Source organism: Alosa sapidissima, chromosome 11 (assembly GCF_018492685.1).
Source record: "Alosa sapidissima isolate fAloSap1 chromosome 11, fAloSap1.pri, whole genome shotgun sequence".
NCBI lineage: Eukaryota > Metazoa > Chordata > Actinopteri > Clupeiformes > Clupeidae > Alosa > Alosa sapidissima.
Window position 1 is genome coordinate 509080 of NC_055967.1, and position 27529 is coordinate 536608.

Here is a 27529-nt window from a genome sequence, read left to right on the forward strand (position 1 = left end):
GTATTACATTTTGTCAAGAGGAAAAATCAATAGCTGACAGTTCCTAACTGAACAGTAAAATTATAGCGCTGTGAACGCTCCTGGCTGCGCCTGGCAAATACGCCACCATAATAGCAATCAGCTATGGAACAAGCGTGCCTGTTGTTAAAGGGAATGTGAGATGACGCCCTGATTGGTTTATTGCACGTTACTCCCAAACCACACCCATGATTAATGTAGCTACTTCAGACCACCCCATTTTAGATTTGCGCCTGGCGCAACAGTCAAATATCCCGCCGGTAAAATAGCATCAGCGCCCAAGATCCGCCCACAAAGTGACTTGCGTTTTGCGCAAAGACACTTCCGTTTCAGACCGTTAAAATATAGCCCAATATGTCCAGATAAAATGTCCAGATTGTGCGTTTTCATGAGTTTTTGATCGTCATACATTTCAATTCCATTCATCACAGAGTTCCTAAAATTACATATAAGGTGTATTAGAGTGTCTAGTTTCGTAATTAAAAAAAAAAGCTAAAATCTTAATATTACGTTTTTTAGCACTCAACGCATGGGAAGTTTGGCACTCAATAAGTTAAGTTATTCACAAAGCCTTTCAGACCTACTCTTAGTAAGGAAAAATGACAACTCCTGAACAGATTCTGGAGCTGAGCGCTCTAGAATCATTGTCTAAGAGTGAGTGAGTCTTCGTTGCTATGGATGACGTTATTACTCATGCACGAGCTTGACTGAAGTGACCACCTTGATTGGCTGATGATTATAACGCGGGAATGATTCCAAACACCTCCCTTATGATGAGTGGCAGGTGACAGGTCTGAGAATGTGTGCGCTACACAAGGACGGAAGAAATAACTGAATAAAAAGGCCTAGCCTACAGTGGGCATCGCTTTCAAATGACCACTTCATTCGCGCATTACGCGGCGTGAAGCTGTGTGAAGCTTTAGTACCACTTTCAGCCACTGTGCGTCGCTCTACCACTGTACATCGCTCTGCCTGCGGTCCCTTCTGAAAAAGCAGGATCAGGATATAATTCTTGCCGAGAGTAATCCCAGCCTACGAATTCAATAACAAAATAAATCATGCATAATTAAACATTACCTCGATTTAGGCTACTTGGGTATGGCTTAAGGCTTGACTACACGGTGGTAACGAAAATCGAAATCGAAATTTGCTGTCTACATTATTGTCAGTGTTGGGGTTAACGCAACTACACAAATCAAAACAGTGGTGTGATAATTGAGCCAGTAGAGAAATAACTGTTCAGAATTAATCTGTAGCCTTGGGTAGGCTTCTGCAGAAAACAATGTTGTTGCCGATTTAATACTATCTGGCGACGTTTTTAACAGGCTACGCAATAGAGGCTTAGACAACTATGACCCACGTTTTGGTTTCGTAAATTAATTTGCCCTACTTCTTGACTGCAATGTAGTCAATTGACTGCTTGACATGTCATTTTTATTTTTCTGTACAATAAACAAATACATCTGCTTTATGCCGCAGAATTACATTCATATTTGGAACTTACATAGGCCTAGTCCAATGCTTCGTTACACTACGTTAGTGTTTGTTTCCCAAAACCATAGTAGCAACGAACGTTCGCAACCACTATCGTAAAGTTGTGTAGTTACAACTACACCTCTCGACCTGTGGTAGAATGCTAGCAGAAGCATAGTTCCAGGGATCTTCATGTCAAAGACGTCACTGACGCCAGTTATTTGTTTGCAAATTAATAATTATAAATATATTTAGGTTTCTAATTGATATTTACACTTCTAACCACCATACATCCATATTTTAAAATGCCCCAGGCAGAAAATACATAAATTAAAAGTCAATTTGCAGCCATGTGCACGTAAGTAAAAGTCACACACCTGCAGATAATAATAAGGTGGTGCGCACTTTTTGACGAGTCAGCTGAGAATATGTAGCCTTTGATTTTCATGGAGGGGGGTGGGGGGGTCCTTGTTAGTTTACGCAAACCAAGCCAAGAAGGCGGATTCTGATTTTGATAATATGATCTGCACAAAAGATAAACTTAGGTAAACAACGATGTCAATATTGTTGTCAAAATCTTAACCCAGATTCGAACTCTTGGACAGGGGACTGGTAACTGCTGTGCAACGGCGGCTGTCTTCTGCCGGCCTTAACGCAATACGCCACAGAAGTATGTACAGGTGCCCGTTCACGTGCTACTAAACGTCATTAACCACCTTAGTCCAGACTACTGAAGTTTGGAAACTATCATGGTCCAAACTTACAGTACTATGTAAGTACGGCAGTTTTGGGAAACAGTCGTAACTTACATGTTGGTTAGTTGAATGCACCCCATGTAGGCCATTAGCAATCTGTTTATTTTATTTTATGAAGCATACACAGTAGATCACATGCCACATTCTCACTTTCAATAGACAGATGCAATAGCCATTGGTCAAGTATTGAGTATAAAACAATTAAGATAGTACCCTATACAAAAAGTACTTCATACTATCATAAAAATTCATTAAAACGAATAGCATTTTGCAACTTGACAAAACACTGGATTAAATATCGTAGGCACAGGAAAAAACTTGTACATCCATTGGCCCGTGGGGAGATCACATGCCAGTTGCCTCTCCCTTCAGTGCTATGACTCGTTCGGCTGTGACCTTGTTTCGCCAAAAAAAAAACACTATTGCAGATATCAATGCGTCTTTGTTCATGGGTTTGGCCTCACAGCAGAGGCTTAGACAACTATGACCCACGTTTTGGTTTCGTAATTTGCCCTATACTTATTGACTGCAATGTAGTTAATTGACTGCTTGACAGGTTATTTTTATTTTTCTGTACAATTAACAAATACATCTGCTTTATGCCGCAGAATTACACACTTGGCCAGCCTATAGAACGGGCACATTTTGGAGAGATTAGAGAATGTACTCACGCAAGAATCTGTAGGCTATTTGTGGCTGGTTACCAGCAAACAATGTTTAATGCATTAACTCAAGACGTCAAACCTTTTCTAAACAATACAAACAGAAAGGATGCAGCAGGCAGCAAATATAGAAGAGTCATTTTCAGTGGAAGAACAAAATACTGAATGAAGCCCAAACATATGAAGGCATATCTGGCAAGTTGTTATTTTTTGAAGACGTAAATGGTTGGGCTATAGGCCTAGTTTGCAAGGAGGAGACATAAAGCGTGAGCATGCCACACTATCCACAGCTGTGGTAGCGGGGGGTAGGAGGATTACTGTTAGTGCAGGATTCATATAAAATTCTTCAACAGAAAGCCTGCCTCGAAGGCCTGTGGTTTGCGCAGCCTACAGTAAGTAGGTCAGTGAGTTAGGAGTCCTCTAGACTTCTTTTAAGCTGTCTCAGAGGTGGAAAGTTGCGTCCGTTGGGGGCAGGGCCGGATTAACAATTCATAGACCCTTGGGAACAAATGCCTGATGGCCCCCCCTGCCCCCCAGCCAACGTGAATCGGGCGGTCAATTAATAGGCCTATCTGTGAGGCCAAGCACTGCATGAAAAGTGTGATTTTCGTCCCCGTAAACGACCGGAGATCTCCCTCATTTTCGGTAGTTGACGACAATTTGCAACCCGCGCTTGTCGCCGTTTGTCTGTGCCACAAATTGTCGGAACCAGACAATGACGTATGTGGAGAGCTTTCAGAGTGCTAATGGCCCTAATTAGCATATGAATGCAGCGAAACCGCGGCTGGCCAGGCCTGGCTTAAATATCCTTACTCAGTATTGGATGAAACCACAACTTTCAAACAAGTAAAATCACTCGTGATTGGTTGGCAGATCCCCAATAATAATGTGTATATATATATTATATATTCATATTATGCTGTATATTCATGTTATCCTATGTAGGCTACTACACTATTATTAGGCTACCATCAAGGACATGAATGAATTTATAGAGGAAATGAACATTTGCCAGGAACATGTTTATGCAAAGAAAGAGCTTTATTAAAACAAACACAACTATATACAAAGCGAGGATCTGCCCACACATGGGTAGAGGATGATCCAAAAACTACAACTCCGTGAACTGTCCGTTTGCCTCCTCGGGGTTGTAGGTAACTGGCGGCGTTCTTTCCGAGGCAGGTCCGTTAGGCAGACGCCTATTGTGCGTGGCTCTGTACTTCGGTGTCGCCTCTAACCGGGACTGCAGCTTCGCACAGAGTTCAGAGAGCTCCGGCCTACGAAATGACAGCGACCGTACAATCCATCCAGAGACCCCGCCAACAACGCCATCTTCTTCGTCAGACATGAGGTCTACGGTGGCGGACTTCCAGAGTTCCACCTAGTCATCTGCTAGCACACTGTCTCGATTCCAGCAGCTGTAAAAAAAACAATGAATCAGTACTGTGCGATGCGATGCACTGCGTATGGACACAACACATCTATCAATGCACCTGAAAAATAGTCACCAAATAAAGTCTTACCCTCTTTCTTCTCGCTCAACTCCGAGCTGAACTCTTCGCAGCTTCCGCCCGCAATGAGTTTTCTGGCTGGGTATATCTAAAGCTCCTGCGTACCGTCTCGTAATACGTCTTACAGGCGGCTGGAAAACAATTAAATGAGAGTGGTATGAATAAAAATCAAACGCAAGTCACAGTAACATTAAACAAGGAGAAACAGTAAAAACAAGTCACTTACACACAATGTCGTCTTTATCAACATCGTGTAAATCTGGACTTGCAGATATTGCTCCGAGCAAATAGGAGGTCACCGCCTCATTATGAGGCGAGATTAGTCTGTGAAAACAAAATGTACAGTTATGATCGGTATCTATCCTATGGTATCTACACGTATCCATTTCTTTATAGCCTACCGCATAATGAAAGCATATTCTTTAAATCTTACCCTTGCTCCGGTTCGTAGCGCCTGCAATTTGTCTCCGAGTTGTGAAGACGGCGTACTGCTTCCTGTAAATGACACAAAAAAATACACTTTAATAAAGCTGGTTCTGCTCACTTGTTCTTTTGCAAGGCTACTAGGCTACTCTTAGCTTTGGTTTTAGGCTAGGGTACTTTTAGCTTAGCTAGCAGTCATCGAACATATTCTTACCGCAAGCTTGGGATTGTGCACCAGTCTTCTCTTCTTAAAGTTTGTCTCTCCCGCACAGTTTTTCGACTCCAGAGCAGCCAACCGGTCCTCTATGGACAGCAACCTAGAGTTTACCTAATTGCTTGAATGACTTGCAGACAGCTCCGAGCAAAGAGGAGGTCACGACCCCATTAAGAGGCAAAGTTAGTCTGTGAAAACAAAATGTACAGTTAAGATCTGTATCCATCAATGTAGCCTATCTATTTCCTTATAGCCTACAGCAGAATGAAAGCATAGTATTCTTTAAATCTTACCATTGCTCCGGTAGTGCCTATGTGTCTCCGAGTGAACCCTGGTAGGCTACGGCTGGCTCTGATTTTCCGAAAGCAGATGTCCATTCTCCTGGCGAGACAAGTAACCACTCATCTGGCACTAGATCCAATGCTCTCCATTCTTCCAAGCAAAAAGGGAAGTGCTCGTTTAAAGGTCCCCTCTTCTAGAAGGAATGAGCGCTGGTGAGGCTTGGAGATGCTCCTCTCTGAATTTGCCGCCGCACACTGACTGTTGTTTATCCTATCAGCTGTTCTGGTGGAAGCGCGACCACAGTGCAACCACTGCTCACTAGAGGAAGTGTCTCCCCTGTTGGCGTGGGGGCGTAACGGTTGGACTTAGTGGTTTATTGAAGTGACCCTGCTGTGGCGTATAGACTGAGAATGTTTTGGACTGTGTAAATAGTCTACTACCAGGAAAATAGCCAATCGGCTATTTTCCTGGTAGTAGACTATTTACACTATTTATAGATTATAGATTGGCTATTTCCCTGGTAGTAGACTATTTACACAGTCCAAAACATTCTCAGTCTATACGCCACAGCAGGGTCACTTATATAGGTATATATTTTTTATTCAACAAAAATATATGCAGTTTTGCATATATTTTTGTTGAATGAAGATAGTGATAAAGACAATCTTTTATATATTTGCGTTGCATTGTGTTGGTGTGAAGGGAAAATCTGAATCTAAACTCTATCGACTGTTTTAAGTCAGGTTACATTATTGGAGCTTGCAGGGAACAGACATGTCATACCCAGCATCATTTCTGCCTGTTGAGCGTATTACTAGGAGTTGTTTAAGCAAGACCAAAGGCCACAGTCATGCCAGTATGCACAGTTCACTCCCCGGCCTGCTACCCTGATTTGCATTTGTATAGCTCATAGCATTTTCATTTACATGTTAAAGCTCCTCCCCTAGAATTAGGAGGAGGGGGGTCATGGGCGGACGACTGCCAAGCAAGGCCCACGTCAAATTTCTGACAATTCATGGCAGTTTTCGGCATTGCCTGCAAACTGCCGCGAACAGCCATTAAACTGAACTTCCACGACAATCTACAGTGCCGCATACCGACGGAAATCACACTTTTCATGCAGTGAAGCCTCACCAAGTAGCCCGTTTGTTTACAACTAACATTACATTTAATTAAACTGCTTATAGGCTATGCCAAAATAGTTTCAACATTTTGAATATCAGTGTCGGGTGAATTAGGAAATGCCTTATGGCTGAAAGCTGCTTGGGATCCCCCCTGTCAAGCAATAACCATACAAAAAGTTAAAAACAGATGACATGATGCGCGTCACTGACATAATGCGCAAATAATATAGCCTAGATATTCCAATATATTCAAACACATGTGTTTATTTTAGAGGGGATATTCAAACGTCATTTTTAAGCAATTTGGACAGCCCTAGTCCACTGTAGGCTACGCCAATTGTCTATTAACACCTTCCACCTAACCCCGGTGAGTGGGGGTCGCTATAATGCGTGTGAAATAGCACCATTGAGTGGACTATGCGAAATAGCCTTAAAATCGTTCCGGTGTTGTGTGCCTTCTGGTTTCTCCACCTACTGGTTTCCTTGCACGTGCATGCGCTGCAGCAGTTGTCAGACATTCACAAACAAGTTGTTTTAGGCGGTTTGAAGTCGCTTTTCATACGCCATGAGCGCTCGGCTACATTACAGCCACTCGGACAAAGGACATGTAAAAAAAATATATGTTTTGAAAACTAGCATTAAACTGGATTCGATCTCGCAAAAGCAACACACGCGTGACTCTCTCCATCCTGATTCCCTACTCTTTGAGCCAACTAATATGTTACGCGAATCAATTAACTATTGTAGGCTAACTATTGTAGGCATTAATTAATATTGTAGGCAACACCCAGGTAACATGTTGTCCAGGCTATCTGAAACAAGGGGTTGCCTCTCATCTACAACAACTGGTTACCTTGGGCTGCTACAGTCGTCAGTGGACTGTGCACAGTAGGCCTATGCTACTCTTTGTGGTTGATCAACTAAAAATAAAAGATGTATTTGGTGATGACGTTATTGTAGGCCTAGTAGACCTAAATTCTGAGAAATTAAATGGTACGAGAAACGATCTACATAGCGCACAGTGTTGCACGGTCTGCCTGAAATTAAGCGGTCGTCCACGGTCACGAGTCATAAACAAAATATTTTAATGATATTCGCGGGCGGGCGGGCGGGTCAGTTAAAATTAATTAAATATATATTTTCTACAAATAGGCCTACTTAAAATATCACGAGAAGGCTAGCATCAATACAGTAAAGTCAACAGTAAAGAAGCTGAAGACGCGAGTTAAAATAATAAAGACACCCCTTCAGGAAAAGCGATATAGGCTATGGGAAATATTGGGAAAAATTCTTAAAGAAGATGACAGTAGTACAAGTTATGGTCTATGTAGGCCTACTTCCGTTTGGCTGTCATACTAAAGTATGACAGCCAAACGGGTAGCCTGCAGGAATAAATGTTATGGCACAGACTACACAGCCATATCTACCGGTATGTATAGGTTCGCGCATGCATAAAAGTTACCTTAGTTCGTTGTGTTTGTGACTTTAAACAGTGGATGTGCTTTAGTAAATGTGCTTTGTGCTTCATTCAGCATTATAAACCAGTTCTTACGCTAACGTTTTGACCAGCAATGTATCTCTCTTGCCTATACCTTGCCTCACCATTTCTGTTTTTCGAAAGAAAGATGCATGTCCATGGCCTTCAAATCTTATCCTAGTGTTCTAATCCTTGGTGGTTGCGTGCGTGCTTGCGCTCTTATTCTCATTCTCTCTCCTGCGCAAACATTATGTCCTGCATGCCTACTGCGTGTAGTTCTACTGCATAAAGTTTCGCAAATAAATTAGTTTGTTTTACAGAAATGGCCTACTGTCACACTGCATGCAGGCTATAACCAAAAGCACACATTTTGTAAATAAGCGGGTCAGATCGCAGGTCGGGTATAATTTTGTCCTAATTAATATTCGCGGTCCGAGTTGCGGTCGGGTTGATTAAAATATCGGTCGACCGCAGGCCGCTTGTGACCAAACCCGCGCAACACTGATAGCGCACCAGATAATTGTTATATTTTGTCCAAATTATGTCTGTCTATCATCGTTGCACTCGGAGAAAACCAGAATGTTTAATTTGTCCTGCGTTTCTTCTACGGCTGCAAACGGGATTCACTCGCAGTAACCAAATATTTCTTTATTAGGGCAGGGCAGGCATATTTCTGGCAATTAAATTATTTCTAAACCAGTCTGCTATAGTCTGTAGTGAAGTCTGTGTAGGGTTTTCCAGGCTCCATTTCTTTTTACGAGACACCCTGCTTGGTTGTTGCAGCGTCACTGGAAAAATACAAATTAAAGTCGCGTGATACCACGTGATCCCGCGTGCGGACCGCGAGGGAAGCTGGCCAAGTCGAAGCACTGCCCACTGTAATTCAAGAAGAGGAACGCACTACGACAGGCTGGCAAAAATCAAACCATTGATGGACAGCATGAAAGTCGCTTGCAGGACTTTTTATCATCCCAAACAAGAGCTTTCTATTGACGAAAGGATGGTCCCAACTAAAGCTAAAATTGGGATGAAAATGTACATGAAGGACAGGCCTCATGAATGGGGATACAAACTGTCTTGTGTGACTCACAAAATGGGTACACGTGTGATTTCAATGTTTACACAGGGAAAGAACCACACAGAACTGGACAGGGATTGAGCTATGATTCTGTGATTGCACTGATGAACCCACGATGTCTTGGCACTGGTTACAATGTCTACTGTTATCATTTTTACACAAGCCCCACTCTGTTCAAAGACCTATTTAAAATGAAGTTTGGGGCTTGTGGCACCATAAGAGAAAACAGAGTGGGGTTTCCAATAAATCTGAGCGTGGCAGTCTGTGGTGGATCAGAGATGGACCACTTCTATTTGTGAGGTGGATGGACACAAGACTGGTCTCTGTCTGTTCCACCATCCACAATGTCTACACCGGAGACATTGTAACCAGATGTCAGAAGCAACAGGATTCTTCATGGGTGATGCGGCAATTACATATACCCGCATAAATCAAGGATCACAACCAATTCATGGGAGGAGTGGATCTGTCAGATCAACGACTTCAGTCCTACACAACATCCCGGAAAACATTCAGATGGTACAAAACATTCTTTTTCCATTTCATTGACATTGGACAGGTCGCAATGTCACACCTGGATTTCAGAAGAAGGCTGACAGAAGATTTGTGTGACGTCCATCTTGACAGACTTGAACATGGCTGTGTCACCAGATCATAAGCTTCTTCAAATGCCAGGCCGCAAAAGGTGTGTGCAATGTGGAAAGAATGGAAAGAGAATGGACACTTCTTGGCACTGCCCAACGTGCCATTGTGTGGGTTGGCCTCAAGAGACTGCTTTAGCACTTGGCATTCTCAGGTGACATCACCATAGTGCAACTGGTATTTTTTTTTTATTGTTGTATATAGTTACAGGTTCATTGCACTTGATTTTTATAAATATTGCATGTTTTACAGAAATAAATGCCATTATTTATTTGTAACAATCACATACCACATATTTCTGTAAATTGCTCAGCCCCAGTGTATCCCTCCAACATGGCAATTACATTGCCAGATTCAGGACAGTCTGCCCTACACACACATGAAATGCATGTAGAGCTATGAGCTTGCTGTGGTGAGATGCATGTCAAAATATAAGAATTTTTATAATACGCTTTTTATATTTTAATTCTTTAAAAATCAAAATAAAATCAATGCTAGTACTAATACATGAAATGATGATCTGGATCTGGGTAGCCTAGACTCTGCTGAAAAAAACAATATAATATGTGTGTGTGGCACTTACAATGACCAGAATAAATTCTTATGAATAAAGGTAGTGAAAATGCCCTGAAAACAGCTTAGGGTTCTAAGGGTTAATGAGTTCCTAACAAAAGTAGGCTGACATATCCTATGTTTTATGTTTTGGAAAGATTAGTCGTTAGAAAATTAGTTGCTAGAGGCAGCACTAATCACACAACACATGAGTACCTTGTCTCACTCGCCATAGCATGGACAATCTCTGCACCCAACTCATTCAGCAAACAAAGTAATTACCTTAATTAAGTAATTGAGATCATAAACAGTACATTACATGCAGTTTGGACACAGTGTTACAGGGACAACTTGCTTTACCTCTGAAGCGTGGATCTAGGAGAAACGGAATCTCCACAGTCATCATTACTGAACTGCACTGGTGAGGGCTGCTGTATCCTACTTGATGTCTTTGTAAAGTGGCTGACATCTGTTTCTGGTTGTCCACAGGAATAATCTGTTCGTCAAAAAAATTGTATTCAATAACATTTCTTGCCTGACTTGCCTCTTATTTCCTCAACATTAATATGGTTAAACATACTATTGATGGCCAAGAAGCAATGCATCTTAAGGCCCAATCCTATTTCTCACATTTACCCCTACCCCTTACTCTTTGAACCGAACTGTAAAGTACAGAAAGGTTGCTGCTGGTTTATTCACCACACATTGACATGGAAATAACTGTAGCCTATTCACTCGCATGCTGTGATAGAAACAATTCTAGTGACATAGTGTATAGGGAATGCTTATTGTAACAATTCAAGATGAGCTATGAGACAAAAGTTCACACTCGGTATCATGTTTCAACACACTTGGTCAATATCACACCAAACTTCTCCTTTAAGCTGAGAATGGCTGGCAGGCTACTGATCAGAATGTCGTTTTTCCCGCTAGTGGGTCAAAATTCGGTGACATTCAACCTGCTTAAGGGAACTTCCTCCAACTTTACTTTGACCCCGATAATTACCGCATGCTGTTATATTTCTATTTGGAAGTAATATCTGCTAAAATGCTGTTGTTTCTGTGTAATAATTCAATATTTCTCAAGACAATAAAGTTTACTTTGACTTTGTTTAGGTACTGGGCACAGTTATTAACAGGCAACCTAGATGAATTACAAAGACGTTAAAAAGGGAAATTACAACACATTGTGGGCTCAGATGTTTAACCAAGAACTAAGATTATGCATTCCGTATTTTTGCAGAGCATTCTGGCTGAATGTCCTGGAATATGTTGGGTGATCTGCTATCTGGAGAGATGCATTTATTCTCTGTGATAAGTAAAGAGCACACCAGGTGGGCCAGACAGTGATTTCCATTCAGTGTGGTTGCATCTTCTCATGCGCAGTTCATGCGCACTGTGCACACACCGTCAAAAAACTTTGGTGGCACAAAAAAAATGAGGTGGTAGGCCCCACAAACCATGTTGATGACTAAATTTGAATCACAAGCACAATGTGCACTTTGTGCATTGACCGTGGTTGTGGGAGTATGCCAGTTTCTTAAGAGTTTGGCATAACACTGAAGGCTTCTCACTCTAAGTCAAATGTAAAATTCCATGACCGTTCCCTTACTTTCCCTGACAAAAATAAATAAATAAATGGACTGGGATGAGACAGATTTTTTTAAATTAGGGTATCAGGGCAGGACAGGAGTATTCTTGTGGGAGTGAGACAGTGAGTGAAAATCCACTCCACTCTCACCTTCTACCATGCAGATAGGCAAATCCAATCTGAGCAACAACAACAACAAAATGCTGTTTCTAATGTCAACATAGTGGCCGATGCCCAATGAATGATTCAATCCTCATTTATTTCATGTGTTATTTTGTCTACCAATTCTGAATTATCATTTTTCAGACTGTTCGTTGAGAGTTTCTCTTTATTCACAAATAACCACTCATACTATAGCATGACAAAAAGATAATTTAAGCATGTCTAAAAATGTTATGCTTCATTACTCACTATCTTCATTTTTCCACTAACTTGAAATACACAGTGATTTTCTCTTATTGCATGAACACAATACCTTGTTTTTCTTTTCCATTGGAAGTCTCATTCAGATCTGTGACGGAAGCAACTTGAAGAACCTGACAAATGACATTTGCTAACTTAGTAACTTTTTAAAGTGAACTTTATTCACTTCTTTAACACTTCTCAAATAACAACAAAGGGCAAGACATGGTAAAATGGCAAGATGTGGCACAGCAATTATTATCATATATCTTCATGCATGCATACATTTCACTTACCAGCTGAGCAAAAGTTGTCCCTTTGAGCCTCTTGAAAAGTTCATCCTTTCTATATCTGTAATCTGCTTGTTACAATAGAGCAATAAATTAGAGCAATATTTGTTTCCTCTTAAAGATGAAGGCTAGCTCAGGTAATGAATGGATGGAACTAAACCCTGAGCAAAATGGCACAATGGTGATGCCCCAACAAGTTATCCCGTGAGATACTAATAGCATTTCAGTCTATTAATACTGTTGTACTTTCATCATGTGTTTAAAACGTCAATGAGTGTCTCTTCTATGAACTTGATACTAAGGGTAATCAATGTGAAACACAAAAACACACAAAAGCAGATAATGCATTTTATATAAAACAAATTAAGAATGCAGCATTACATACTTTTCTTCATTTCTTCAAGTCTCTCCATTTCCTTGGTCAGGCTGCAGCCTATTGAAAACCAAACAAACAGTTGTGCTCATAAGTTTACATAACCTGTCCATACATGCGAAAGTTGACTAAAAAGAGTAATGTATTGTAAATAAATAAATGTTCTACCTTAAAATACAGGGGCTCATAAGTATACATACCCCTATGTTAAAATGACCATAGAGGCAGGCAGATTTTTATTTTTAAAGGCCAGTTATTTCATGGATCCAGGACCCTATGCATTCTGATAAAGTTCCCTTGGCCTTTGGAATTAAAATAGCCCCACATCACATACCCTTCACCATACCTAGAGATTGGCATGGTTTTATTTCAGTTAGCCTAATAGCTGGTTTGATTTGCATTGAGAGATGATCTTATGGAAAATACCCCATGCCAGGGTATGTGATGATGTGGGGTTATTTTAATTTCAAAGACCAGGGGAACTTTATCAGGATGCATAGTATCCTAGATGAGAGTATACCAGGGAGGCTACATCAGGTACACATTGGCTTCATGTTGGGGTTCTGTTCACTCTGTTGCGACTTATTTTCCGATAATGACAATACATGACATAACACTCTGTTCAGTTTGTTGAAACATTACTATTTTCTTTGGTTACAGTAAAAAGAAAGTCTGCTTGCAAGTTCAACTGTTCTCTAAATTAGCGGTGGACATTTACATTAACATCTGTGTATCATCCTACCTGTATCCAGTCTAGACTTCACATGCTGATAACGTGGATTTTGAGGAATCCTTTTCTTCAAATACTGCAAAGAAACATAACTTTTAGCAAAATGTTTTAACCTTTTTTTCAAAAGGTTTAATATAAAGGTTTTTTATGCAGCCCTTGCCACTTAATCTACTAAACCCCTCTTCTACTGCACTCTTTACCCCCCCCCCCCCCCCATTAATGCACAAATAGGCTGACACCAGACATAATTTCACTGCATTTCTTACTTCCAGTAACTATATGCATGTGACAATAAACTTCCTTGTATCCTTGTATAATAAAAAAATCCAGAAAAGAGGAAAATGATGACGAAAAAATCCAGGTCAGTTGGATTTCTAAGTTAGTTGGTTTGAAAAATTAAGCAGAGATATGAGTGTGGATGGCAAAAGTACAGTAGAGGGATCTTTGGATGGATAATTCTGAGTGTGAATGCACTTTTAATAAATGCATTACCAAATACATAAGCCAATGGTGTCATTAGTTTGCTAAATCAAGCTTTGTTGTATTAAGTAAATTCACCTAAAAGGTTCTCATTTCCCAATAAACCTTAAAGCCCTTGCCTGCACACTGCTTCTAATCCTGACTCTAACAGTGCACCTTTAAGACTGACTACCCTATTATTTATGAGAAATTATGAGAAAACACCTCCTTGCCTCACTCAGCCCTCTACCTTCTGAAGCATGGAAATTGGTTTAAAACAAGAAGTATTAAGACTATGAAGGACATTAAATAAAAGTTATGTTTTGAAAGTGTTAAAATGACTGGCCATTTCTGAAAAAATCTCTCTAAATTGAAGTTAAGACCCTCATATTTAGGAAACAATTTGATTATTAGCAATAAAAACATAATATCTCCAAAAAAAAAAAAATTACCAATCGTCAAGTCACTATAAAATGAGAAAAATGCTATTTCTGCCATTTTGAAAAGAAAGTTTGTGTGCTCTGTTAATCACACACATATAATTGTGACATCACCAGAAAGCCCAGGATGTCTTCGAGAGTGTAGTAGGACTCAAATAGATGGCATAAATGTGGCTTGACTTATCATAAATCAGGTTTCTCGGCCAAGTATACTTTAAGGAATTTGGTCTCTACATTTATCCCATCCATGAATTAGTGAACACACAGTGAGGTGAAGCACACACTAACCTGGAGCAGTGAGCTGCCTTGCTACAGCGGCGCTCGGGGAGCAGTGAGGGATTAGGTGCCTTGCTCAAGGGCACTTCAGCCGTTCCTACTGGTCGGGGATCGAACCGGCAACCCTCTGGTTACAAGCCCGAAGCCCTAACCAGTAGGCCACGACTGCCCCAGGTCTTAGATAAAAGGTTATAGGTCTTAGACTCATGTCCCCCACAGCGGTACAAATGAATTGCTGGGTCTTTGGAGGATATGCTCCCACTCCAACACAACATTCAATATCACTGCAGTGCAGATGACACTCAATTTTACTTGCCATTAACAACCAAAAGTGCCTGCACTTGGGAAAACCTGTTGACTGCCTTAATGACAAATAGTTGGATGGCTACACATTTCTTACAATTAAATGAAAAGAAAACAATAATTTTTGGCCCGTCTAGCTCTGTTGCTAAACTAAGCAATGCACTTGGACCACTGGCTGTAAATTGCCACAGTGAGGTCAGAAATCTAGGTGTTTAATTTTGATAAACAAGTCAGTAGTGTGGCTAAGGGAAGCTTTTTTCCAACTAAGAACAATAGCTAAACCAAAGCCCTGGTTCACGCATAAGATACTGTAAGATAAGAGGACAAGATAAAAAAAATACTTTATTCATGCCGAAGGAAATTTGACTGTGACGATAGCACCATTCTGTGCATTAAACACAACCATAAAAGTAAAATAAGTTTAGGAAAAAATAAAATAGTAACTAGATGTACCGCATAGCAGTACAAAATATGACCGCCGCTCAGTCCTGTACATCTGTTCCCGCGAAAATAAATCACAGTAATCAATTTGTCTCCATCTTCTACTCCATCCCCCACTCTTTGACACTTTTGTGTATGCTTGTTTAGCATGCCTGTGTGTGTGTGTGTGTGTGTGTGTGTGTGTGTGTGTGTGTGTGTGAGGGCCACACAGAAAGTAGCCTACTGGCGCTACAAAGGTCAATAGATTAGCCAAAAAATGTGTAGCATTGTTATAAAACCTTTAAAATTTCTAAACAAATCACAAGTAGGGCAGTTCATCACAGTTCATCCATTGCAACTGGATTGATGAAAGGTCATGTACACCTGTAGGCTACATCGAATTTGGGAAAAGCAGAAGGTATCAGTTTTACTTTTATTTATTTATTAATAAACAGAACAATCCCGGTCAGTTCCATGCCGTTTTCAACAGCTATCAATAAGAGAGGTCATGCCATGGATTCTTCTACATATGCAAGAGTTTAGTCATCTTTAGTTCATATGATATTCAACTTTGTCAATGCACAAATTAAATACCAGTAGTCTAAAACGAAATGCAGTTTTACATCTAACCAGTGGTGCAAATAAGACAGATCAAGCTGGGTTCACCCAGCCTAGTCCATGTTAGGCGCCCGATAGAAATATTGTTTAATTTTGCGATTGAGATATCCACGCTCTGGCGTCCCCTCTGTGACGCGTTCGCCCCCCAGTTCCAGAGCTATTCTAAATGCAAAAATGCATAGAGGGAGTTATGACAAAACCGTGACTGTTAACAAACTAGATTTTAGAAAGCTGTTAGCTTTCCTAAGCTATAGCCTATAAGGTACAAGCTAGGCCTATTACACAACATAAATTGTCACTAGGCTATGCTGGCGACCCAAATAAAATCTCCTTTGGGAACCAATGGCTTACAGTATCAAGCGGACTTAAGCTGCCACCTCTTGGCAAAAAGTTGTAATACATTTTACGCAGCTGCGTGAATCACGGAAAGCGAGAATGAAGTGGCCACTTCTAAATGAGACCCACTGTACAGTAGCTGAAGGTCTGTAGTGTGGCTAAAGCAGCCATAATGAATGTGTTATCATTGTTTGGATACTTCACACACACATACTTTTTAATCGTATAGACTACCACTACCAAGCTGGAATCAAAGCACATCAATTCCCCTCTCCTAAACACGCACTTCAAACAAAGAAACAAACAAACATCTCAGTCTCACACATGTATAGATAGGCAAAACTGTATCAGACGTAACGCTGGTAAATCATCCATCGCACAGAATGATTTTTGTAGCACGTGCAACAGGTACAGCCCTGCCCTTGATACATCTCTCGAAGTGTGCTCTAAAACATTTGGTTTAAATGGAGATGTTGATCATCACGGGTGTGTTAATAAATCTACACTGTGACGAGTTTACACAAATTATTCACGTTGACGAATTTATGTAGTCAATTACGTTGTCTCAGCCCTAGTTACTTTACTTTGAGCCATGCTCTTCCTTACTTGAAACACCTTTCAAAAATAGAGGATTGAAGTAGCCTAGTGTTGTTTGGGAATGAACGTTAGCTCAGATGCTTTTTGACTTTTTGTGGTCTTAATGCAACATTTTACAAAGCACTGACAGGGCCACCAAGGACTGTGAGCTAATCAACAGCAGAAAAAACTAGACTGCATTTCCGGCGGGAACTGCGAAAGTGTGCTTGCCCTGGTCCGGTCACCAACGTGAGCAGACAGTGACATACGCTATGCTGAACCTGGCTTGATCCAAGCATTCTAACAGTGCCTTTCAGTGTTGGAGCAGTGGCAATACCTCAAAAGCTCTATTCAACTCTTGCCTTGCGGGGTGAATGCGGTTCGTTGGCTTTTACCTGTGGCCTGCCTTTGAATTTAGCTTCTATGGCTAAAATCAAATCAATAAAATAAAACAACAGCAGTGATTGGCTGCAAAAATAAATAATGTCACACGTCTTGCACCTCTCAAACTGGGCTATCAGGTAACCTAGAGAAAATTTGAAATGATGAAATATGACTAAGGCATTAAAATGCTGCTTGTTTGTCAGGATACTTTTTCACTGATTTATTTTAGAAATATGAGCTATGAGTGTGAATGTTATATATTCCATCCCCTAATTCTGTTTTACTGGTTTATTTGACAAATAATCTATATGGATTTGCTCTATAAAGACCTTATGTCTGTTTGGGATTGTTTTGAGAGGCTATTGATGTATGTCCACAACATTAGTGATGGGGTTTTTTTTGTGTGTGAATGTATTTTACTTAACTCATTGAATGTAGCTGGATACTCATGAACGCATGTCTCTAATAGCTACAATAGGAGTAATTTTAGCAACACCGTATTTTGTGTGGCCCATAACGACCCAGTGGATCATGAAAATGTGCCAAAATTCACATTCCTTGCTTGTTGTTGGTACATTAATCCCATTCAGTTTGCCACTTATCTGAGATGTAAGAGTTCAGTATAGGTTTAAGGTCTGGGGCAGGGATTTGACATTCTGTGACTTCTTCATTGAGGGCTTGCTTAGCAGCACTGTCCGCTTTCTCATTTCCCCTCAGACCAACATGGCCTGGGACCCAGCAAAAAACTACACTCAAGTTCTGGTTCTTTAGACGTTCTAGTTGATCAAGCTCAGCTTTGGTTGTACTTTTTGCGTGACATTAAAGCCTACTGGAAAGATTTTTAATTGCAATTTAATTGAATGCAATTTACTTTTACGATTAAATAAAATTAATTTATCCCTCTCACCCATAGTTTTCTATTTATTTACAAATGTACATAGGCCTACTGTAATTACATTTATACATAGTTATTCTACTGATCTTTATACTATTCATCCTGCACATAGACTTATTCTTACTACTCTTATAATGTTGTTTCTGCACTACAATGACACTGTTTCCACACTGCACATATCTGTTATATATTTGTCATATTGAATATCCATATTTATTCTGTTTTATTATATTCCACTAATACACTGCATATATCTATATTATTATTTCTACTATTATAATGTTACTACTACATACATTATTCTACTCATTGTATGAGATAACTGCTAATACACTGCACATATTTATATTTAATTCATATTACTCTAAACCACCTTCTGTAAATCAACTGTATAATAGTATACTACTGTCTACATTGCACTATATTTCTTGACCTGTCTCTGTATATTTCATCACCTTTCTATACTTTGCATCACATTGTATGCATACTGTAGCTACATGAATCACAGCTAAGATCCTTGGTTGCTATGAAGGCTAGTCGTTCTAAATGGATGGTTGCTAAGGCCAAAGGCCAGTTATCTCTGCCGTTGTCAAGCGGGCATATCCTAACTTTATCTTATTTTAAACATCTCTATTTTACTTAGCCTACTTCCATACAGTGACTCCTATTAAGAAGTGGCCACTTCATTCGCGCTTACCGTGATTCACGCAGCAACATTATTAAATTAATCTGTCACCATATGCCTATGCCAACGTTTGCAAAGAGGAGAATCTTTTAATTTGATTCACAATGAAACGTTACATTTAATGTACATGTAAACAATGAGTAGGCTAGTTTTGGTTGTTGTTGTTGGTGGTGGTGTACTGCATCCCTTAGTTATGCCTACAATGCAAAATTGTTCCCTCGTGATTGTTAGACGCATTTCAAAACATCGCGACGTGAAATGCCACCACAAAACATTGTTTGTGAATCGGTCTTATTAGGAGTCCTCGCTTAAGCGGTCACAGACTCAGGGGCTACTTTTAGGGCTAAAATGGTTCCTGAATTACTCTTAGTATAAAAAAATAGGAGTCCTAAAGTTACGAGTGACGAAGTTACGAGTACAAGCATCTCATATCAAATGACCATGGCATTACGCTAAGCAACATAAATCTCATAACGTTACAGCAACATCTCCTCCCTATGACCTAGCTAGCTAGCTTCTAGCCACACAAGAAATGAATGATGTTAAAATCTCCGCTTAGCATTCTAATAACAGAAGGGGCACATTTATGTGGACCACTACATCATGACTCATTATGTTTGTAACGTTAACTGTATAAAACACTTACTTTCATAAAGGAAGCACACCATCCAGCACATACACATGGAAACCGATATTTTAGGTAGCCTACTTGGCCACGAACTCAAAACGTGTCTCTCTGAAGCTCTGTTCTAGAATCTTTGCTCTGAAGTCTGTCCCCGTTGCTAAGCAACATCAAATAAGCTAAATGACAGTCTTCCAGTATTAAATGTGTACGTGTGATTACGAATGGATGTGTGTGGTTTGCAATTAGAATAAACAAGAAATAACATTTCCAATAATTTCCCATGATAAATTACATAATATTTGCACCTTCCTTCCTTGTGAAGCTCACACTAATTCCACCGCATTTAGTGAAATGTAATACAACGTTGCCACCTAGCGTTCAGATGTAGGCTATTTAAGATTAACATGGCATTTCCTGCTTATTCTTTTGTCAACACCATGCTTTTAGGAAAAAAATCTTTTTATCATAGTTCCCTCTTCAATGAGCGATTACCAGCTCGTTTTTGTAACAGAGATAGCTGTTTATTGTCCCTAGGTTTACAGAAACACCTATTCATATTAATACGTAGCCTATGGAGTGCTGCCGACCACTGTTCATTACGGCCCAGAATGCCTTGCATGTCTTTACAACAAAACATCCCAGTAAAACCTAATTTCCCGTAAACATATGAATTTGCATGCTTGTAACATTTTTAATAATACTCTCCCATCATGATATTTAAAAATAATGAAAAATTTAATTTGAATACCTGAATGTGAAAACAACTCTTATGTAAGCTATACATAACTACTGTTCTCCTTGCTATTTCAGTTTGTAAGTCCATACTATCCCATGGCAGAGCAAGGATTTCATGAGTGGGCAAGGTTGCTCGGAGACATTGGGCTGCCCAGAGGCATTGAGCATACTTGGAAGGCATTGTGATAGAAGGTGAATGGTGCAAAGGTGAATGGTGAGAGTTACCAAATACCTGTGGGTGGTTTGCAAAATGATGGAAACTTTTGGAATATTTCTTTTTTTTTTTTTAGCTTATGCACCCTCACATTGGAGTCCCCAGTTCATATACAAAATTTGGTATCGATATGTGACAGTGTTCCTGAGATATGGACGACTTTCGTTTGGCTGTGACGGGCAAACGCTTTCGAAAATCAAAAATCCTTCTGGTAACTTTTGTGAGGCTTGGTCCAAGGATAATGTACGTCAAGTTTCGTGGCGTTCGGACCAAATTTGTGACCTGTGAAAATTTAGTTTCGCTTTCTGTTCAATCCAATATGGCGGACGAACGACACGCCCACCTGACGTCATCTTCGCGACCAACTTACACCGGTACTGACCGGACGTTTTAAAGTTGGAACGGTGTCTCTGTCTCAAAGGGCCTAGGCACTAGAGCTGACAAAAAATGAGGGAGACGGGAATAATAATAATGATAATAATAAAACTTAAGAAGAACAATAAGTGTGCTTGCAAGCAGAAATGTCCCAGCCCAGTGTTTAGGATGCATCATAGACAGGTTATCTTTCAGGTATTTTCCATTAAGCTACGCTAGTGGCGGTCATAATAATAACTAGAAAATGTAATTCCGAAGAATTACCAGTGCATGAAAATGTAAAATACAGTGTTAAAACAGATAATGCAGAGATAGTGACAGCTGACAATTACAAAGTTACAAATAATTTCTACAGTTTCAAAACGTGATACACACGTACAAAACTTTTGAGTCTAATATTCTTCCATACAACCCACCCAATGACTCTTTGACTAATTAATTTGGACCTATAGCCTAATAATAATAATAATAAATATAGCTGCAAGCAGCAATGAGGGGGGCAAGTAGGTAGTTCAGCAGGCCAGATTTGCCATGTAAGTCAATGCCGTTGCATCAGACATATAGCCTTAAGCAGTCACAGCAAGTTCCATGCCAAACAACTCAAGATTGGCTGAGTTACAAGGTCAAGTTTTACATCAAAACATAACTGATTTTGTGGAGCTGAACCAGGGCTGAGTGTCGCCGCCCCCTCCCCCAGCCAGCCCACCGCCACAACCGCCCCTGCCCATCCCACCCGCCCCACTCTCGCACGCATTAGAATGAACTGGATGGAACTTGCTGTCATCAGTTTCTCATCAAAAATAAAAAAGATTGACTGAGATATGATCACACTTGCTGTGATTTAAACATAGTGGTCAAAAATTAACGTCATTGGGTGTGTTGAACTCGGTTTGGCCCAAGGATTCCAATGATCTCATTTTGACATTCGGGTCAAAAGTTACGTCTGTGAACACACGTCCAACTTTGGCCTGTTGGTGGCGCTACAGCGTTTGAGGTGCCGGCATGAAACTTGGTGAAATTAATTATTGGGCTGTCCCCAATCAGTGTGCAAAATTGTATAACTTTTTACCAGACGGTTCTATGGGCTGCCATTGACTTCCATTGCAGAATAATGCACATTAGCAACTACTGGCCAAAATGCATTTTTGTCAATTACAGAGCCCCCTAGAGGTCAAAGGTCACCCGATTTCTTGAGTGTCCTCCCGATGGGCTCAAAGGTGCATGTACTACGTTTGGTTTTGATACATGAAAGCGTTGCTGAGATATGAGCTCACTTCCTGTTTGGCGGCTTCACCACAAATTTCTATTGCCCGTTACGGGCCAATGCTTCTGTCAATAATTCCAGAAAATTAGGCAGTGATAAGGCATGGTCTGAGGATGGTCTGTGCCAATTTTGGTGAAAATCAGATGAAATTTGTGAACTGTGAAAACTTGTTCGTGTTTTTGATTAAATCCAATATGGCGGCCGAATCAATTACGATGACATCACAAGTTGGCCTGGGTCGGCCTAAGGACCATCAACAGTAGTACCAGACACCACTAGTGCGTTTTAATTCTAAGCACAACTGCTGCTACAGGCCAAAAGGCATGTTTCTTAATTACAGCGCCCCCTAGAGGTCAAAGGTCACCAGATTTCTTGAGCGTCCCCCTGTTTGGGTCCTGAGTCCATGGACTAAGTTTGGTTATGATAGATGAATGGGTTGCTGAGATATGAGCTCACTTCCTGTTTGGCAGCTTCGCTGCAAATTTCGATTGGCTGTTACGCACGAACGGTTTTAGTTCCGAAGACAAAAAGCAATGCATTAATGAGGCATGGTCTATAGATGATATCTATGAAGTTTGGTGTCGATCGGACAAAATGTGTGACCTCTGATACGTTTTAAGTGATTTTGATGAAATCCAAAATGGCGGAAAATCCATCATGGCGGAAAATGACATCATTGAACTGCGTTGAACTCGGCTTGGTCCAAGGATTCCAACGGTACCTCATTTTTCAAAATCGGATCAACAGGTCAAAAGTTACGTGTGTGAACGTACGTCCAACTTTGGCCTGTTGGTGGCACTAGAGCGCTGGAGGTGCCGGCATGAAACTTGGTGCAAATAATTATTGGCCTGTCCCCAATCAGTGTACCAAATTTCACAACTTTTCACCAGTCGGTTCTATAGGCTGCCATAGACTTCAATGGCGGAAGCATAATAATAATAGGGAAGAAAACATAGAATCACTAAGGGTTGCCCTGCAGCCTCGCTGCTTGGCCCCCAAATATAGCTGCAAGCAGCAATGAGGGGGCCAAGCAGAGGTTCAGCGGGCCAGATTTGCCATGCAAGTCAATGCCGTTGCATCAGACATATAGCCTTAACCCTTAAGAACGTAGGTTTTATTTAAACCAACGTACTCCACTGGGTGAGTTTTTTGGGCTGCGTCACTAGCGTTCTACACTGACATTCTATAGTCATTATTAGGTGGCCTACAATCTATGCAGTGTTAGCATGGCCTGGGGCCTAATGTACAAAGACTTGTGTGGATTTCATACTAAAACATTGCGTACGTGCAAACCTGAAAAGTAGCGTACGCACAACAAAATCCTGATGTATGAAACTGTGCGTACGCAGCATTCCACGCAGCTTTTCTTTGTACATCCCAATTAACGTGAAATTAAGCGTACATGCACGAGCATTACACTCCACCCTCTCTCCTACCTCAATCACACTCATTTTAATATGCTAACTAGAAGGCCACTCGAGAGCGCAGACCTCCGCAAAGACAAAATGGCCTATCCCGCAATATTAATAACAATGAAAACTAATTTGTGGATCCATACTCGAACCTGCTCCAAAGTTTAATAATTAAAATCATCAAATTAATAATAAAAAAAAAGTGCGGATGCGAGATAGAAGTGTTTATCCGACGAAATGGCAAGAATCTCACGTCTTTATCATCTGTAATTAATAACAAACAAAAAACAGTAGTGGCAGAGCGTAGCACTAGCAGTGGCAGCTATAGGGTCAGAGACTGTGGCAGAATTATTGGTCTGTCTGCAAGTAGGTGACAGGGTTCGCATAACTGGGTTTGATGCATTCGAACCATTACAACACAACTGCATTAATTAAAAAAAAACATTAAATGAATCGTGTCCATCGCGCACTCGAGGTGGAATAAACGAAGTCGATCCAGGCCACATCGCCACAACATTACGATTTCTGGATCATATCCCTATATTTGCACACAAGTGTGACAACAATAATGCGAATGCTTACTCGAGGAAAGTCAAAGTATCCTATGCAGTCAATCACACTAAGGGAAATAGCTTATATTCACGCTTATTATAGTCAGCCTATCTATTCACATGCATGATCCTGTCCCATATGTATTTCTTTCAAATGAAAACTATCGGATATATGAAGGGAAAACACTCGGCACATTTTAAGGCATGGGCAAATGCGTGAAGCCGACCCCATTTGTTTTGTGGAAAGCTCTTCAAAATCTGAAATGTTTGATAAGCCAGTCATCAACAATCGTGTAACCAAATATCGCCTCTGTGTAGGCTAGGTTTCACATTCCCTTTTAATTCTGATCCTCTAATAAGTCTACAGTTGTCATTAGATAGGTTGTTGCATAACTTAGTAGAATTTGCGCATGTTATATGCCCATTTAAATATAGACACAAAGGCCTACTTTCGAAGTGTTATCATTTTTAATAACCCACGTTTCACAATATACTGTGCAAATAAAGGCCTAGACTCGCGATCAACTAATGTTGTTGCGCTGCATTGCCTCTAAGTGTCGCCAACTGACGATACACATTGGAAATGTGCGTAGGCCTACGCCAGACATGAAGTTTGCGTGGAGGACCTCACATTCTCACGTTCAAGTCAGCCTTCGTACATCCGGACGTGAGCGTGAGAAGTGACGTACGCAGCATTTTTGTGCGTATGCAAGCTTTGTACATGAGGCCCCTGGTCTGTTTTATTTCACGTGAATATTGCAAAGTACCACACACACACATGCTTTCATCATGTGATCACGTGTTGCATGCATGCACCTGATTACGCAAATTAAGTCGCGCTGACAATGTGTTACAATTGTCACGAGGATAACAGGACACGCGAATATCTCTGCTCTTACCTCAGACGGATGTTCAATGTCCACATCAGAGTCGTCATTAGATGTAAAAATAACCCTGATCTCTTCATCAGTAAGCTGACGCCTTTTCAAATGTGCCATGACTAATATTATTGATGAAATTGTATAGCGTCTGTAAATACTACGATGAATGAACGATGAACGATTGGCTGGTACAGGTCAATGCTTCTGTCAATTGTTCCAGAAAGCAATGCACTCATCAGGCATGGTCTGAAGATGGTCTCTGCCAATTTTGGTGAAGAACAGATGAAATTTGTGACCTGCGAAAACTTGTACGTGTTTTTGATTAAATCCAATATGGCGGCCGAATCAATTACGATGACATCACAAGTTGGCTTGGGTCTGCCTAAGGACCTCCAACAGTATTACCAGACACCACTAGTGCGTTTTAATTCTAAGCACAACTGCAGCTACAGGCAAAAAAGCATGTTTCTTAATTACAGCGCCCCCTAGAGGTCAAAGGTCACCAAATTTCTTGAGCTTCCCCCTGATGGGGTCATGAGTCCATATACTGAGTTTAGTTATGATAGATGAATGGGTTGCTGAGATATGAGCTCACTTCCTGTTTGGCGGCTTCGCCGCAAATTTCGATTGGATATTACGGGTGAACAGTTATAGTTCCGAAGATGAAAATTGATAACTTTTGTGCGGCTTGGTCTGAAGGTGTTATGTGCTAAGTTTCGTGAAAATCGGACAAACTATGTGAGGCGTGAAACTTTAAAAGGTTTTGACAAAATCCAAAATGGCGGAAAATCCATCATGGCGGAAATTGACGTCATAGGGTGCGTTGAACTCGGCTTGGTCCAAGGATTCCAAAGATACCTCATTTTTGGCAATTGGGCATACGAGTCAAAAGTTACGTGCGTGAATGCACGTCCAACTTTGGCCTGTTGGTGGCGCTAGAGCGCTGGAGGTGCCGGCATGAAACTTGGTGCAATTAATTATTGGCCTGTCCCCAATCAGTGTACCAAATTTCACAACTTTTCACCAGTCGGTTCTATAGGCTGCCATAGACTTCAATGGCGGAAGCGTAATAATAATAGGGAAGAAAAGATAGAATCACTAAGGGTTGCCCTGCAGCTTCGCTGCTTGGCCCCCAATAATAATAATAATAATAATAATAATAATAATAATAATAATAAAAAATATAGCTGCAAGCAGCAATGTGGGGACCAAGCAGACAGTTTAGCAGGCCAGATTTGCCATGCAACTCAATGCCGTGGCATCAGGCATATAGCATTAAGCAGTCACAGCAAGTTCCATGTCAAACAACCCAAGATTGGCTGCGTTACAAGGTCAAGTTTCACATCAAAACATAACTGATTTTGTGGGGCTGAACCAGGGCTGAGTGTCGCCGCCCCCTCCCCCAGCCAGCCCACCGCCGCAACCGCCCCTGCCCGTCCCACCCCGCCCCACTCTTGCACACACGCTTTAGAATTAACTGGATGGAACTCGCTGTCATCAGTTTGACATCAAAAATAAAAGATCGATTGATTGCTGTGATTTCAATGCCCCCATAGATGTCAAAGGTCACCAAATTATTTGTGCATCATCAGGATGAACCAGACGGTTCTATGGGCTGGCATTGACCTGCATTGCAGAATAATGCAGCAACTACAGGCCAAAATACATTTCTGCCAATTACAGAGCCCCCTAGAGGTCAAAGGTCACCAAATTTCGCGAGCATCCTCCTGGTTGGTCCTGAGGGCCATGTACTAAGTTTGGTTTTGATACATGAAAGCGTTGCTGAGATATGAGCTCACTTCCTGTTTGGCGGCTTCGCCGCAAATTTCGATTGGCTGTTACAGGCGAACGCTTCGGTCAATTGTTCCAGAAAAAAATACACTGATAAGGCATGGTCTGAAGATGGTCTCTGCCAATTTTGGTGAGGATCAGCTGAAATTTGTGACTTGCGAATACTTATTCATGTTTTTGATTAAATCCAATATGGCGGCCGAATCAATTACGATGACATCGCAAGTTGGCTTGGGTCGGCCTAAGGACCATCAACAGTAGTACTAGACACCACTAGTGGGTTTTAATTCTAAGCACAACTGCTGCTACAGGCCAAAAGGCATGTTTCTTAATTACAGTGCCCCCTAGAGGTCAAAGGTCACCAGATTTCTTGAGTGCTCTACAGATGGGGATATAAGTCCATGTACTAAGTTTGGTTATGATAGATGAAAGGGTTGCTGAGATATGAGCTCACTTCCTGTTTGGCGGCTTCGCCGAACATAACATAACATAATAACACAGGGTCTCGGGGGGGGGGGTCTCCCCCCCCATAAAAAAAAAAAATCTGGTTGCTAAACACACTATTTTAACGTGATTTGAGGGGGACAGGGTTAAGGAATAAGCTACTTAAGACATGTTACAACCATAGCATGTATTTGTGTACAAATAATCTCCTTTAATTTATTTGGTTATAGTTTGTGATTCACATTAAT

At 40.8% G+C, this 27529-nt stretch overlaps 1 protein-coding gene and 1 long non-coding RNA gene across 6 annotated transcripts in view; both read right to left on the reverse strand.

The window, feature by feature from the left end:
* Positions 1-27529, reverse strand: part of cep41 (centrosomal protein 41) — a 92547-nt gene that overhangs the window by 24267 nt on the left and 40751 nt on the right. For 3 of the 4 annotated variants that reach the window (XM_042109549.1, XM_042109551.1, XM_042109550.1), the window contains exons 3-7: positions 13610-13673; positions 12880-12927; positions 12501-12562; positions 12278-12338; positions 10572-10707 (exon numbers count right to left, since the gene is read on the reverse strand). In XM_042109549.1, coding sequence (XP_041965483.1) covers positions 10572-10707; positions 12278-12338; positions 12501-12562; positions 12880-12927; positions 13610-13673 — 371 coding nt within the window. Of the gene's footprint in view, positions 1-10571; positions 10708-12277; positions 12339-12500; positions 12563-12879; positions 12928-13609; positions 13674-19635; positions 19873-27529 lie in introns of those variants that run through there. The other variant, XM_042109553.1, reaches the window with a different exon arrangement.
* Positions 3931-5799, reverse strand: LOC121723651. Of its 2 annotated transcripts, none has more exons than XR_006035001.1 (6): positions 5350-5799; positions 5057-5244; positions 4853-4914; positions 4650-4743; positions 4432-4550; positions 3931-4326 (listed from the first exon to the last, which is right to left on the reverse strand). It is a non-coding gene; the product is annotated as an uncharacterized LOC121723651 (long non-coding RNA). The 2 variants fall into 2 exon arrangements; XR_006035000.1 differs by having other exon boundaries at positions 4646-4743; positions 5350-5798.